This window comes from Gorilla gorilla, chromosome 19 (genome assembly GCF_029281585.2).
Source record: "Gorilla gorilla gorilla isolate KB3781 chromosome 19, NHGRI_mGorGor1-v2.1_pri, whole genome shotgun sequence".
Taxonomy (NCBI): domain Eukaryota; kingdom Metazoa; phylum Chordata; class Mammalia; order Primates; family Hominidae; genus Gorilla; species Gorilla gorilla.
The window spans coordinates 33,957,501-33,974,451 of NC_073243.2; the positions used below are offsets into that span (position 1 = coordinate 33,957,501).

The following is a 16,951-nucleotide window of genomic DNA, read 5'->3' on the forward strand; positions in this document are numbered from 1 at the left end:
TTGTGAAAATGCAACATTTTAAAATAATGTTTACTGGCAAATTCAGGAAGTCAGGCTGTAAAATGACCGTTTTACTTTGAGTAAACAGGTGAAGAATGAAAGGGTAAAATATTTGATACAGAATAGACTTTTTTTTAACTACAGGCTATAAATAAGGTGACTTAGACAAGAAAGATTTTGAGGGCTTCAGAGTCTTTCCTAGCTGTTAAAATTGTGTCAAGTACAGCTCTATGCCAAGTACTATTACCAAATTTTATTTAAAAGTAATTAAGCAGTTAAGGACTTATAACGTAGTTTTTTAAACTCCAAATTTTGATGTGGTAAAGTACAAATTAAATATACATTGAAAATGGACCCTTTAACATATATACCAAATCAGTGTATACGTATACCATCAGATAGGATTATTGTGTGAAAATTATTTGTAACTCTTAAGTTTTTCTGAATGAAAATTATTAATAATGATTATTTTGTCATTCTTTTGTACAAAGGACTTAAGACGTCAATATCAGTAATATGAAAATAGGAATCTTCATACATGCTTCTTGAACCATTTTGACTTAATGAACAAAATCTTAGTTCAGTACGCTGCATAAACACATTACATATCAAAGTGCCTCTGTATAATGCTAATAATCTGAAAGCCATGAGTTCTCTGAACCCAACTAAGAAATCCCAGATTCTGTTCCCAAATTTTCTGATCAGTAATTTCAAGAATAACCTGAGTTGATAGGTCACCAAGAATAATTGCTGTAGGAAATATCATTAAATTGGGCTTATTTTGTAGTTTGATAAAATTCAGATATCCTGACTACTGCTAACTTTTATTATCTGTGAGAAGCTAAAGTCATTTCCATCCAAATTTTCTTCACCCATTTAAAAAGTGTGATAATCAATATTAGTTTGAAATAACCAAATAGCCCATCATCTGTCTGTTTTAGACAAACAACTATTTATTTCACACAATAGAACAGAATAGAGTGATGATGTTGGATATTCCTCTCCTAATACTCTAGTTTGCCAGTGTCCTCTTTCAGATGCTACCTTTAAATCTCTTTTGGATCTAAGTTATATATAACAATTTTGGAAGGAAATTATGAATAATAAAAGTACAGATGCAGTTCATCCAAGGAGAACCACTTATGTACCATGTTTTAGGTTCTCCACTTCTTTTATTGCATCTAAGATAGACTTCGCTTTTTAATTTTTTTATTTTTTTGAGATGGAGTCTCACTCTCTGACCCAGGCTGGAGTGCAGCGATGTGATCTCAGCTCACTGCAACCTCAGCCTCTGGGGTTCAAGTGATTCTCCTACCTCAGCCTCCCAAGTAGCTGGGATTACAGGGGCCCGCCACCACGCCTGGCTAATTTTTATATTTTTAGTAGAGACAAGGTTTCACCATGTCGGCCAGGCTGGTCTTGAACTCCTGACCTCAGGTGATCCACCCACCTCGGCCTCCCAAAGTGCTGGGATTACAGGCGAGAGCCACCGCGCCTGGCCGACTTGCCTTTTTTAGAAGTGTAATAACTGCATTATACTCTTGACTCAAATTGAGCTTGCAGACAACTTAGCAATTTTCCCCATGATGTTCACAAGGCAGTCCTACTTTATCTAGTAATTGTATAGTCTCACTTAAAAACAAAACAAAACCCCTCACATGCAGAACTTTACTGCATCCATCTGTGTTTCCTTCTGTTTTTCTCAGACTTAGCCAAACCAGTTGCAATGAGAGGTTTCTAGTGAACGATACCGCAAAGGTTGTGAGATGAGAGCGTGATTACTATGTTGACAGCTTAAGCTGGGAAGGGTATCATTTTAGAGAGAGATGATGATGATCTCAGTTTTCAGCCTGCTTCAGTTGCTAGTGGGATGTCTAAATAGAGATGTTACAAAGGCAGTTAGAGATATGGGTCTGGACAGAGGATAAAAAGTCAAATGTACAGAGAGATTTGTGATTTTAGGTGGTAATTAAAACTGTCAGAGTGTTTCATATGGAGATGAAGCAGCTGTGGGAGGTGCTATTGCTTTCTCATATAAACTCAAGCAGAAGCTATTCACAGTGTCTTTAGCCCTTTCAGTAGTATGCACTTTTTAATCTCACTGACATCTCAGGACCTTTGAGGGACCTTTTAAGGGACAGTTTAGAGGATTCGTGAAATAATGAGTTTTATATTTGTGTTTTTTGAATTTTCATTCTAAGATTTATTCATTTATTAATCCTTGAGATTCATAGTATTGAAAAAAGTGATATTGATTTTATGTTCGACATGCATCACTTTAGCTGCTTATAAAATGTCTAACTTATTTTTTAAAATTAATTAAAGCACATATTCTGTTTCAGCAATTAATAAAACTTGAACTGTCTCCAGTTTAATGGATTAATTAATGGTTACTGAGAAACTATAAGGTAACAAATACCATGAAATTAAACATTCATTTTCTTTCATTTAGGATACAAGAAATGGAGAACATGTTGCTTCCAGTGGTGGGAACTGAGTGGCTGGGGTCAGGGTGTGTAGGTGGTGGGTTGCCTTTTCACAGTATATTCTTTTGTGCTATTCAAATATTGAACCATGGAATGATTTTACCTTGGGAACAGATCAGAGAAATTTAAATTTTGAAAATTGCTTCATTTACTTTAAACATACGATTGTATTTTATGTAGAAAATATTGACACTTGAAGTTAGAAGTCATGATTTCACATCCTGTTTTCATCATTTCCTGGACAGCTGGCCTTTCACTTCTTTGAATTGCAGGTTCTCATTTGAAAATGAGGCTGACGATAGTTGCCCTGCTTACCACGCAGGGTAATTATGAGTTATTTCATTCAGCAAATATATCTGTGAGGCGTATATTCTGCTAGGTGTGATATGAGACATATTTCCACACCTTGGGGGATTTATTTTTAAGTGTCGAAGTAGACAAAATTTCAACCTATTGTGATGATGCAGATAAATATGCTATGAAGATACATAGACATACGATCCACAGTGTCAGCTTGGGAGAGTGGAAGGATTGATGTTAGAGTGGTCCTCCTGGAAGACAGGACATTTATTTGAGTTAAGTTTTAAAGAATGAGTAGGTTGGGAGAGGATGAGGAGAGGAGACATTCCATTCAGAACAAGCAGCATGTCCAGCCCCATCTCATTTTATGTGTTTCTGGGTAGCACACTTTTGTTTTATTTTAAGTTTTGTTAGGAGAGGATACTGTAGCAGGTTCTTCCTTAGTTTTGCTGACTGTTGACATCTTGACTATAATTCTCAAGTTTGGGAACAGTGAAAAATCTCACTTAGGACTTTATAATTACCACAAGGATTAGTGGAAAATGACTAAAACTCATTGAATTTTAACTACGTACATTGTACTCTATAGACCATTAGCACTTAATCATCAGCTTCTGATGTCAACCTTAGTTCTTCCATACTAAGGAACTAGTGAGAATTCTTAATTAATGCAGTTGACTTGCATTTTTCCAATTGACTTTTTTCTTCCTGCATCCAAGTAGTAAGTGGATACACTTCCTGGTGCCATATTGTTTCCTTTGAAGCACAGTGAAACCTCTTACCCCATAATGGTCTATAGATTTAGTATCTAGCTACTTAATTCCCACTCTCCATTAAGTTGCAGTTAGGCCTTGATATTTTACTATTCAACACCTAATATCCTGTAAGTTACAGAAATACTTTGAAAATGTGATGTAGATAGAAGGTGTAATATTATTTATTCTGAGTATTATCCTTTAGTAGCCACCATGATTATTAAAAACAAAGTGGTCTTGGTTTGTTTTTTGTTTTTTTGAGACCGAATTTCACTCTTGTTGCCCAGGCTGGAGTGCAGTTGTGCGATCTCAGCTCACCACAACCTCTGCCTCCTGGGTTTGAGGGCTTCTCCTGCCTCAGCCTCCCGAGTAGCTGGGATTACAGGCCTGCACCACCTCGCCTGGCTAATTTTGTATTTTTTAGTAGAGACAGAGTTTCTCCATGTTGTTCAGGTTGGTCTGGAACTCCCGACCTCAGGTGATCTGCCAGCCTCAGCCTCCCAAAGTGCTGGGATTACAGGCGTAAGCCACTGCCCTGGCCTTTTTTTTTTCTTTTGAGACAGAGTTTCGCTGTTGTTTGCCAGGCTGGAGTGTAATGGCACGATCTCAGCTCACTGCGACCTCCGCCTCTTGGTTTCAAGCGATTCTCCTGCCTCAGCCTCCCGAGTAGTTGGGATTACAGGCGTGCACCACTATGCCTGGCTAATTTTTTTATATTTTTACTAGAGACGGGGTTTTACCACGTTGGTCAGGGTAGCCTCGAACTCCTGACCTCAGGTGATCCGCCCACCTTGGCCTCCCAAAGTGCTGGGATTACAGGCGTGAGCCACTGCGCCCGACTAAAAGCAAAAACAAGTTTACATTGTTTTAAGTGTGAAATACAGACTTTTACACAAAATTTATATGGAAAAATTTTTAATATAGTGGAAAACATAAAACTGGGGATTGTATAGGTAATTTAATCTTACTTTCTTCATGTTTATTTGTAGATAGGGAAAAAATAAGAGATACTTCAATTTCTAAATGATTTGTTTAGAATGAATTAGTCTCAAGTAGGAAAGCATTATTTCTGTACTTACAGAACAATCTTCTGCTGTTAGTGACTATCATTTTAGATGTTTTAGCTTCAAGTAACAGAAAACAAAACTGTATGTGGCTTAACTATAAGGATATTTATTATCGCCTGCAATAAGAAAACTAGAAGCAGTATGCTTTTATGGTTGGTTGATTTAGTAATTCAGTACCATCATCAAAGACTGCAGTTCTCTGACTAGATTGACCTGTCTTTTTAGGCAGGATTTCCTCATGATCCCAAGGTGTCTGACACAAGTGGCAGGTGTCACACACAGGTGACAATGTCCAGGTGAGAAAATGGATTATATCCCATTTATGAGCAATGGCAACCTTCTCAGAACCCCCAGCAGATGTCTCTTATGTAGCTTTGGCCAGAGTTGGGTCATTTGCACGTGCCTGAACTATCACTTGGAAAAGAGGGTAAAATCATTGTGATTGGTTTCTTCCTTTGAAGGGCATGACTTCTTGGCTGATCATAAGCAAAACTGTATTCTGTTGGCAAGTAAGAAGTGGAGGAGTGGTTGCTGGGTAGGCATCTAACAATGCCTGCTGTAATTGAACACATTTAGACTTTTATGTTCAAATGTTTGAGAATTACTTAAATTAGTAGCTAAGGATATGGAGTTTAACAGTTCTTTGGCACTTAACAAATGTGAGAACTTGGACAAGGTACTGAAGCTCCATTTATTTTGAATTAGTAGTTACTAAAATGGGAATAATACTAGTACCTGTTTGGTTTGTTTTGAGGACTTAAATGATATATATGGCATTTAGCATGCCTTGGCACACTGCTTGGTTCATAGTAAGTGGTCAGTTTGTTGTTAGCTGCTTTTATCATCATATTTAATTTTTATTTATGTCAAGTGATTCAAGCTTTTGCCTAAATTCATTACATATTATATTTCATGATATACCAATATCATAACTGTCTGTCGAACTTCACCAAATGGCAAAAAAGTTTTAGGAGAGCAGATTTGTTGATGCCCGTTGGAAATGCTAAAACCTCAGATGTCATTCATCCAACCTAACTTCTTTCATCAGTGTTATCAGTCTTTAGCTTAATTTCATTAGTAGTATCATTTTTTGATCAGCTTCCTGAAATACACTAACTTAGATTTTATTCATTTCTGAAATATTGATGTCTTCATTAACTTCTGTTTTTATTGACTTTTAAAAACATTGTGGAGAGGCATAATTAAAAAGAGATTGTAAAATAGAGATAATACTACTTAAATAGGATCATAAGTATTAAATGCAATACAGTACCTAAAGGTCTGTTCATATAAGGCCCTCAATTTAAGTTTGTTCTTTTCCATAATCCCTCACACAACACAAATCTTAAATATACTGTTCGTTTCTTCAGAGACAGGAGAGTTTGTTATCAGCTATATCAGTAGAGGAGAACTGTATATAACAGGGAAAAGGAAATTATACTAGAGGCTTCAAACAGGGGGATTTAATACCTGTTTGAAGGAATTAATGACACAGGTGTTGGTATAATTTTTATAAAATGCCAAACTTTCATTAGTTGATCAGGAGTCATCTTACCCACTTTTTACAGCATGTTTTTTCTTAAACTAAATGTTATTAACTGCTTATTATGTTCTAGGCACTGTGGGAACTAGCCTGCCCACAGAAGACTTTTTATAAATCCAGGTTAAATGGATTCTGTTTTTCACCAATTGCTTCATATTACAACCATAACCATTTGTTGCATGTGTGCTTTTGTGGGTGTGCGTGTGGGTGTGTCGGGGGGATGAGGTTCCTGGAGTTTCTAATTATTTTCATTTTTATAATTGAGAGAAAAAACATGACTTCTTTATTATATCATTAATATCTTCTACCTTTTTACTCATTGTCTCTGTTCCTTGGAATCTATTCCATCCTTCTTAAAGATGTTTCCATAAGAGCTCACACTAAGATCCTCATTTAGACTGATTGTTTTTCAGGCCTATAGCACAGTGTTAACCTTGGGATGTATTTTTCCTTTGTTAGGGATTATGTTGACAACGACTTCCTGGTTTCATGGCTTCTTTTCTTGATTTTCGTCTTCAATTTGCTGGAGTACATTCAGTAAATTTCTCAGGTGACATAGTAGATCAACTTTTTACATTTGTATGTAACTAAAAATAGATCCCTTGGCCTATAACTTCTTTCATCAGTTATTTACATAGCTTATTGCCTCTTTGAAATCTTAACTCATGTGTCCTCTTCTCAAAGAGACAATCCTATTTTAAATTGCAAACCCTCTGTATTACCAGTCCTCCTTCACGGCTTTTTCTCCATAGCACTTTTCACAGTCTAACATGTTACATATTTTGCTTATTTAATTTTATTTCCCCACTAAAAAGTGCCATAGGGCAGGGATTTTTATAGTTTATTGCTGTATCCTTGATACATAAAATCATACCTGGCACATAGTAGCCCTTTAATAAATAATTGTTGGCCGGGTGCGGTGGCTCGCGTCTGTAATCCCAGCACTTTGAGAGGTCGAGGTGGGCGGATCACAAGGTGAGGAGATTGAGACCATCCTGGCTAACACGGTGAAACCCCGTCTCTACTAAAAATACAAAAAATTAGCCGGCCGTGGTGGCAGGTGCCTGTAGTCCCAGATACCCGGGAGGCTGAGGCAGGAGAATGGCATGAACCTGGGAGGCGGAGCTTGCAGTAGGCTGAGATTGCACCACTGCACTCCAGCCTGGGCGACAGAGACAGACTCCATCTCAAAAAAAAAATAATAATAATAATAATTGTTAAGTCAGTTAATGAATTTTCTTCTCCACCTTTTATTATAGTTATAATTCCAGGTTATAAATCATTTTCTCTCAAAACTTTGAAGGGATTGCACCATCTTCTTCTGATATCTGCTGTTATTAATGAGAAGTGTAAGTCAATCTGATTTTTCCTTTTACAGATGACCTATTCTCTTTTTGAAAGCTTTAATTTTTATGGAGCTCTGGAAATTCTTTTTTTGTTTGTTTTTTTGAGATGGAGTCTCACTCTGTTGCCCAGGCTGGAATGCAGTGGTACGATCTTGGCTCACTGCAGCCTCCGCCTCCCGGGTTCAAGCGATTCTCCTGGCTCAGCCTCCCAAGTAGCTGGGATTACAGGCACCTGCCCCACCACACCCGACTAATTTTTGTATTTTTAGTAGAGATGGGTTTCACCATGTTGGGCAGGCTGATCTCGAACTCCTGACCTCGAGTGATCCTCCCACCTTGACCTCCCAGAAGTGCTGGGATTACAGGCGTTGAGCCACTGGAAATTCTTAATGTACATAGATGGGGTTTGTTTTTTTTTTTCCAATGGATTCTGTGTGCGTCTAAAAGGCACTTATGAAGCCCTTTCAGTTAAGATTGCTTTTCTTTTCCAGCTTTGGGAAATTTTATTCTTTAAAAAAAAAAAAAAAATCTTTACTTGCTTTGTTTCTGTTCTGTCTATAACTCCTGTGGGTTATATAATGAACCTATCAGATTTATTTTCCCGTGGTGTTTCATTTCTCTCATTTTAATTTTACTTTGCTGTGGTGTAAACTTTAACATGCTTATTAATGTTTAAATAGTTAAATTTGGCATATTTTCTTTGACTAAAATAAAAAATTATAGTAGGCTGAAGTAGTAGATTGATTTAATATTTGCATTTTGTCATTCACTAATAACTAATGACAAAGTTTGACTTACCACATTATTAGAAAAAGTAATTGTTAAGAAATGATCACTGGTTGACTGGAAAAGGAGTTAATTTCACATTATGCACTATGTATTTAAAATTTTTTTTAGGAAGAAAATATTTCATGTCTATAAAATTTGTAGGTAGGGATGCTCATCACAGTATTATTTATAATAAGGGAATGGCTTAAATATCCAATAGGATAATACTTCAATGTGCTGTCATCTCAGTATTATGAAATACTTCACAATCACTAACAGCTGTATTTTCAAAGAACATTTAATGACATTGGAAGTGATTATTATCCAAATTATTGTTATTTATTAGTAGTATTATATATTTTTTGAGACAGTCTTGCTCTGTTATTCAGGCTGGAATGCAGTGGCACAATTATAGCTTACTGCATCCTTGACTCCCTAGGCTCCAGGGATCCTCCCACCTCAGACTCCTGAGTAGCTGGAACTACAGAGGCATGCCACCACGCCTGGCTAATTTTTAAAAATTTTTTGTAGAGACAAAATCTCGCTGTGTTGCCCAGGTTGGTCTCAGACTCCTGGCCTCAAGTGGTCCTCCTGCCTCAGCCTCCCAAAGTGTTGGGATTACAGGTGTGAGCCGCTGTACCTGGCCCAAATTATTTTTTTATATATCTAAATATAAATTTTCACACACACATGTTGAGAGAAAAAGACTACTGGACAGTACTCAAAATGTTAATACAGGTCCATAATCCCTTACTTTGAAAACCCTTGGGCCCATATGTGTTTGTGAATTCCAAAATCTTTCAAATTTTATAAAAGTAATATATATTTCCATAATAGCATCTAGAGAAGTGCTCTACAATCATACACATTAATATTTCTGCAGTGAAATGTAACTATTCACATTAAATGGTACACATAAATTCTATAAATCATTTTATCTCATTTGAGGTTACACTTTGCTGCTAAATGAGTTTATTTCAAACAATAAACAATGTTCTTTTTTTAAAACCTCTTTGGGTTTCAAAATTATGTGTATTTTGAATCTGTAGTGATTATGAGTGATTTTTAAAATTTTGTTTTTTTAATAATTTTTTATAAATATGTACATATGTACATTACAGAAAAATATCTTAATACACATTTTAAAATACATACTTATCTTCAGTTTTCTTATTAAATCTTAGCCTTTCCTACAAATGAGAGGAGCCAAATTCACCAGAAGATACTAATTCCTTGATTCAACAAATATTTATCCAGTAAATACTAGAGAGAAAACTAATACTATTTTAATAAGCATAAAGATGCTCAGCCTTATTACGGAAATATTTCAAACCATAATAGAAATACTATATCACACTCTTCTGATTGTCAGAAATTTAATAATTCTGACAATCCCAATTCACCAGGATGCCAAGAAGTAGGAAATTTCATACACTACAGGTTGTATGTCAACTGATAAAACTACTTTGGAAAGCAATTTGATGATATTTAGTGAAGTAAAAGTTGTATATATACTCTATAAAACCTCTTTAGCATCATCTGACTTGTCATCAGTACATTGATTTGTACTGTTTAAGAGTGGAACCTTTATTATTTCTCATACCACATCTTACCCTAGCCTTTATTCACTATAATTTTACATGCTTGCATTATTGGGTTCTCACTAACTGAGTGATTTTTTTTCCTTTTCAGGGCAACACATGCTATTCAATAACTTGTTTCCTGGGCCTTTTCACAAAATATAACTTTTTAAGCAAAAACGTGACTTGTATTTATTTTGATATTCCAATAACCATGCAAATACGCAGCACCTTTACTTATCCCATGTGATAGGTAGTTAAGTAACTCTTTAATGTTGCTGGAGCCATTGCTGCTGTTTTCCATAGACAAGCGCAATGAAGTAGGATGACTTGGATTACCAGTCAGAATTATCTGTGGGCTTAGGCATAGAATCCTCCTCTTCTGTTGTATACTTCTTCAAAAGTTACCGTGTTGTTCTTATTGCTCAATTTTTGTGAATCACTTTTTTTCTGCTTCAGAATTGTTTTATAAATATATATTTCTATCTTTAAATTGAAAATGTTAAAAGACAGTAATGAGATTTCTAGACTCAATTTTTTATTCATTCAACCAACATTGAGTGCCTACTATGTAGGAAGATCAATTAAACAATATGAATACAACCTAATCCTCTCTTCAAGGAACTTAAGACCTAGCAAGTAAATGGCTTCGGTGTAGTGTGTTAATGCTGATATAATTAAGTAGTGATGGATAGAATTAAGTGGAAGTCTTTCAAGTCAGGGGTCAGCAACCCTTTTTTGTAAAGGACCAGATATTATATTTTAGGTTTTGCAGGCCATATGGTTCTTCTATCACAACTACTCTTCTCTGCTCTTATAGCATGAAAACAGCCATACATGATACATAAATGAATGAGTATAGCTGTGTTCCAATAAAACTTTATTTGTAGATATTAAATTTGAATTCTGTATTTTCATATGACAAATCTTTTAAAAAATTTTTAGCCGTTCAAAAATGTAAAAACTGTTCATAGCTCTGAGACTATACAAAAACAGATGACCAACCAGATTTGGCTCCCTGGCCATAGTTTGCCTACCCCTGTTTAAGTCTTTGAATTATAAGATGATATGGAATGGGCCTCTCTTTAATAGCCTATCCAATTCCAGCTACTTTCATTACTAGGGGAATTTAGTCACATACCAGGTTTAGAAGTATTGAAAGTCTCATTGCTAATCCAGTAGTTTCTGAATATCCTTGATATTCTGAATAATGATCATGATTATATAATGATAGTGATAATAAAACAACAACAATAATACTGTTGCGTTGATAATATGCACACAGGTCCCAAACTCAAAGGTGTGCAAAGGCCAAGTGTAATGCCTGACTGTTAAGGAAACAGGGAGTTATGTGAATTGAGGCAAAGGAATAGCATGTGACCCATCTATAGGAGACAACAGCCACCACTTAGCTCCAGCCAGTAGTGGGAATGCAGCCCTTATGTTTCCTGATGAAAACATCCAAGAGAAGCCAGAAATTCAGATGTATATGTCAAATCTCCCAGCTTTTTAATGTGACAACATTTTTTTTAAACAAATATTCTTTCTTTTTAACATTGTGAGTCAAATAAAATCATCTTTAGGTTTCATTTAAGCAGGCTGGCAATTTGCCATCTCTGTCCTAACAAGTTTCTTTTACTATTTAAAGGGAACTTTTTTAGAGAAATATCTTTTGTGATATGCGTTAATGATTTTATTTTAAAATATTATATCTCAAAGTATATTTTATTTTAATATTGAAAATTATTGTTAAAACAATTTTAAATTATAAATCAAATGCAGATTTCTGTATCTGACATTCACATGTTTCAGTTGTCATGCTTGAATGTATCAGTACTTGCAGCTTTCCCCTGAAGCTGACTTTGTGGTCACAGCTTTTTTTTCCTTTTTGCCAACAGCTTTATTGAGATATAATTCACATACCATACAATTAACCCATTTTAAGTCTACAGTTTACTGGCTTTTAGTAGATTCACAGAGTTATGCAACTATCACCACAATCATTTTTAGAACATGTTTCTTACCCCCAAAAGAAACCTTATATCCTTTAGCTATCACCTTTCCAATTCCCCTGTTGTCCCCAGTCCTAAGCAACCACTAATCTACTTTACATTTCTATAGATTTGCCCGTTCTGGATATGTCCTGTAATAAAATCATACAATATGTAGCCTTTTATGTCAGGCTTCTTTTTTACTTAGCATGTTTTCAGGGTTCATCCATGTTGTGGCTTGAATCAGCACTTTATGTTTTTTATTGCCCAATATTCTGTTTTCTGGATATACCACATTTTCCATTGGTTATTGGACTTCCACATTTTGCCTGTCATGCATAATGTTGCTGTAAACATCCATAGACATGTTTTCTGTGGGCATATATTTTTATTTTTCTAGGGTATGTACCTAGAAATGGAATTGTCAGGACATGGTTACTCTGTTTAACTTTTTGAGGAATAGTTAAACTTTCCTAAAGCTACTATACCAATTTTGATTGCCATCAGCAATGTTTGATGGCTCCAATTTCTCTGCATCCTTGCCATCTTGCCAACAGCCAGATGGAGAAAGCTATTTTTAATACATATGGGCTATGAAAGCTTTTTCTTCTGCTCTTTAGATACTGTGTATATAGGAATGTTAATATTTTCTTAGACTATACTTTTATATCACAACTTTAAACAACCAGAATTAGGGAAGATTGAGCTATTATGATTAATATAATTTGGATTATCTGTGGGATAATCAGTAGAACTTTGTATTGCAGTATTTCTTATTGTTGAAACTTTTCCCGATGTACTTCTTTTAAAATACTTTTTCTTACTTTAGTAAGTAAATACTAGTTTGTTTCCACCACTTGTCTGTGACAGAACTGCATCTAAATTATCTATCCCAGCTCCTTGCAGAAGGAAAGTCTGGCATAAAATTAAACGCACAATAAATACTTGTTAAACGATTTTGTTGTTAAAAAATAATCCAGTCTTTCTTTGTTTTGGATTTGACATGCAATCTACTGAATTTTCTCCTGCCAGTAAACTGAGCTTTTATCATTGTGCTGTTTCAGATACATGTATAAAGGTTTGGAAGACATATTTAAAAAAAAGAAAAAAGACAGTTGTATTAATATATATTGGTATATACTAATTTTGAGTATCGCTTTCACATTGTAATTATAATATACTGAAGTGGGTTTTTAATTTAAAAATTAAGAATTTCATGCTTTGGGCCGGGCACGGTGGCTCATGCCTGTAATCCCAGCACTTTGGGAGGCTGAGGCTGGTGGATCACGAGGTCAGGAGATTGAGACCATCCTGGCTAACATGGTGAAACCCCATCTCTACTAAAAATACAAAATATTAGCTGGGCGTGGTGACGGGTGCCTGTAGTCTCAGCTACTCGGGAGGCTGAGGCAGGAGAATGGCGTGAACCCGGGAGGCGGAGCTTGCAGTGAGCCAAGATCTCGCCACTGCACTCCAGCCTGGGAGACAGAGCGAGACTGTCTCAAAGAAAAAGAAGAATTTCATGCTTTGATAGATTGCACTTACGTTAGGCAGGTATAGGACTTAAGAGCATGAGGATCATGCTTATATTTATGACTAAACTATTTTTCTTCTGTTCCTTCCTCCCCCCATCTAGTATATCTACTTTGGTATTTTAAATATAATATGTTTTATATTTACACAGTTTCTTTCTTATGGTCTAGAGAGAAAGCTAATTTTCTAAAACATTTTTGGCTTTTTTATAGGTTGGTCAAAGAAAAAGTGATGTATGAAAAAGAGGCAAAACAACAAGAAGAAAAGATTGAAAAAATGAGAGCTGAAGATGGTGAAAATTATGACATTAAAAAGCAGGTAAAATTATATCATAAATAACAATAGCTAACATTTACAGAATGCCATATTTACTAATGTAGTTTTTACAGTAGTCCTCTGACTGAGATTATATTATTATTTACTTCTTTACTATTAAAACTTCCATTTAAAGATAAGGAAACTCAAACACAGGTTAAATAACTGCGCAAATCACACAGTTGTTAAGTGACATAGCTGAGGTTTTGTTTTGTTTTGTTTTGTTTTGTTTGAAACAGGGCCTCACTCTGTTGTCCAGGCTGGAGTGCAGTGGTGTGATCATGGCTCATTGCAGCCTTGACCTCTTGGCTCAAGCAATTCTCTCACCTCAACTCTCTAAAGTGCTGGGATTACAGGCATGAGCCACCACACCTGACATAGCTAAGATTTGAACACAGGCATTCTGGCTCTAGTATCTGTACTCTTAACCACTAAATTCTACTGTCTTTTCCAATTTTAAGTATCAAATATAAAAATGGACTAATCTTATATTAATTATATATTTAGATTCACAAATATTGTCTCCACACTGATGTGAAGACTACAAAAATAAAATATGCATTGCACTTTTCAATGGCTACTTCTGATTGTCTTCATGACAAATTTCAGTGGCCTTAACATTGCATACAAGGCTCTTCTTGATTTTGAATCAAGAAATGAGGTTACATCTGCTTATCTAACCTCATTTCTTACCAATCCCTATCTCAACCTCTTAGGTGCCTTATAGCTCCCCGAACATGCCCTTTCTTCTTTGCCTCTGAAATTTTGCATGTGTGGGATGCTCTTACTCCTGGCCTTACCTACCCTCTCCTTATTAATTTCTGTTCTTCTTGAGGTTTCTTCTACTCTCACCTCAAACTGAGTTAGGTGCCCCTCCTTTTTGCTCCCATAACACTTTCTTTATTCCCATCATAGCATATATTGAACATTCATTCTCAGCTGACACTTGCTTCATAATTCCTTGAGAAAATAGAGGCCATTAGGGAACTTTCTCATATTCTTATGACAAAATCCGTCAACCTATCTGCATCTGTACCTATACCACTTTCCTTCCTGTAAGAGTGGACTATGTGCCCTAGCCCTTGTTATAACTATCAGTGACATTGTTATTACTCTTTTTTCCCTCATCTTAAATACCTCAGTAGCATCTGACACAAGTTACCACTTTCACCTTGAAACTTGACATATCCTCTGAGGTGTTCAAAATTAAAATCTTGATTTCACACTACTCCAACCTACTCTCCCAAACAAAAAACAATTTCTTCTTTCTTTTTCCTCATCTCAGTGAATGGTACCTCCACTCATCCAGATACTCAAGCCAAAAATTTAGTTGGTCCCTTCTTGATATTTTTATCTCTTTCTAATAACCACATCTAATATCAGCATCATCTCCTATTTCTTTTTTTCTTTTCTTTTTTTTTTTTTTTTTTTTTTTTTAAGATGGAGTCTTGCTGTGTCACCCAGGCTGGAGTGCAGTGGTGCAATCTTGGCTCACTGCAACCTTTGCCTCCTGGCTCAGCTGATTTTCCTGCCTCAGCCTCCCAAGAAGCTGGGATTAACAGGCATGCACCACCACGCCCGGCTAATTTTGTATTTTTAGTAGAGACGGGGTTTTGTCATGTTGGCCAGGCTGTTGAACTCCTGACCTCAGGCGATCTGCCTACCTTAGCCTCCCAAAGTGCTGGGATTACAGGGGTGAGCCACTGCGCCCAGCCAGCACCTCCTATTTCTTACTCTCTCTATTTTTCTCTCTACTGCCATTGTTCTAGTTTAGTCCACTATCATCTCTTGCTAGTACTATTTATTGCAGAAGCCTCCCTGTTGGCATACTTCTTTCACCAGGAATGGGACATCCTCCATTCCTTCCCCACCACAACAACTAAATAAATCTCTATAAAATGTACCTCAGATCACTTGGTCTTCTACTTAAAATCTAGTGTCAGATGCATTTAAAATAATTTCCAGATGACAGTTTAAAAAAAGGAGAATGTGAACCAGCTTGTACAGACTATATCTTAAAATTTATTTTTAAAATCAGCTTTATGAACTCACAGTCATTTTTGCCATGTAAATTGTGGCATAATTGGTAATCACACTCAACTCAGGCTTTATTCAGCAAAATTAATCAATCATTTAAAATAGAATTTTTTGTAGGGAGTTGCTTTCTGCCGTGCAAAAGAAATGCAGCAGCAGCTGAAACAACCTGTTGGCTGTGTCTTCCCTTGGCTATCTAGGAAGATAGCTTTCTTATTTTATTAAGCTTTTAGGAGAGGCCGTCTTCCTTTATTTGTGATATAGCACTGTGTATATAAAAGACATTTGTGTGTCAGATACTCATAAATTGAGGGAGGATTAGTAAACAGATGTGTAGATATAGTATGTCCCCTTTATTTTTTAATATTCATAAATTATATTGGGCAGTGGGATCTCTCTGTGATGCCCAAGCTGGAGTACAGTGGTGTGATCCTAGCTCACTGTTACTGCCTCAAACTCCTGGGTTCAAGTGATCCTCCCACCTCAGCCTCCAGAGTAGCTGGGACTACAGATGTGTGCCACCATGCCTGGCCAATTTTTAAATTTTTTATAGAGACAGGGTCTTACTTTCTTGTTTAGGCTGGTCTTCAACTCCTGGCCTCTAGTGATCCTCCCACCGCAGCCTCTCAGAGTCCTGGTATTATAAGCGTGAGCCCCCTCTACCTGGCCTTGTCCGCCTTTATGAACTAACGACCCTTCATAAGGATTTACGTATGGAATGTAACTTTTTATTCTTAAAATTATGATATATACTGCTTTTGTACCTCTTTCACTCTTAAGTCTTCTATTGTTTTCCTACATCTAGTGGGAAAATATTATGACACAGTATATAACTTTATTTCATCCAGGCCCTTCTTGGACTTCATCAGCTTGTTTTCCCAGTCATGTAGCTAGTGACCTCATTTAGTCTTTTTCTTTGCCCTGCTTTTTTTCACCATCAATAATGTATTTTAAAATAGTCCTATAGCTAAAATAGGAGTTATCAGTTACATGGAGTAGAGGAATAAATGTGTTCCCTTTCTAAATAAAATTTTACAAATAAAGTTATGGGTTATCACAGAACCTGTTTTGTTTCATTTATAGTTATGTATGTATCATCTTTCAATGAAATCACTACTTTATAGGTAAAGATTAACTACTGAATCCTGTGTTGTAATTGTCATTTGAAAATACCAGCCACACAACTAGTTACATTACTGACTACATACACAGATGTAAAAGGGGAAAAAAATT

The 16,951-nt window shown here is 36.0% G+C and overlaps 1 protein-coding gene across 2 annotated transcripts in view; it reads left to right on the forward strand.

Annotated features, from left to right (window-relative positions):
* The window catches only part of TBCA (tubulin folding cofactor A), an 84,798-nt gene that overhangs the window by 53,891 nt on the left and 13,956 nt on the right, over positions 1-16,951 (forward strand). For both annotated transcript variants that reach the window (XM_031003538.3, XM_055366976.2), the window contains one exon: positions 13,582-13,687. In XM_031003538.3, coding sequence (XP_030859398.1) covers positions 13,582-13,687 — 106 coding nt within the window. The remainder of the gene's footprint in view (positions 1-13,581; positions 13,688-16,951) is intronic.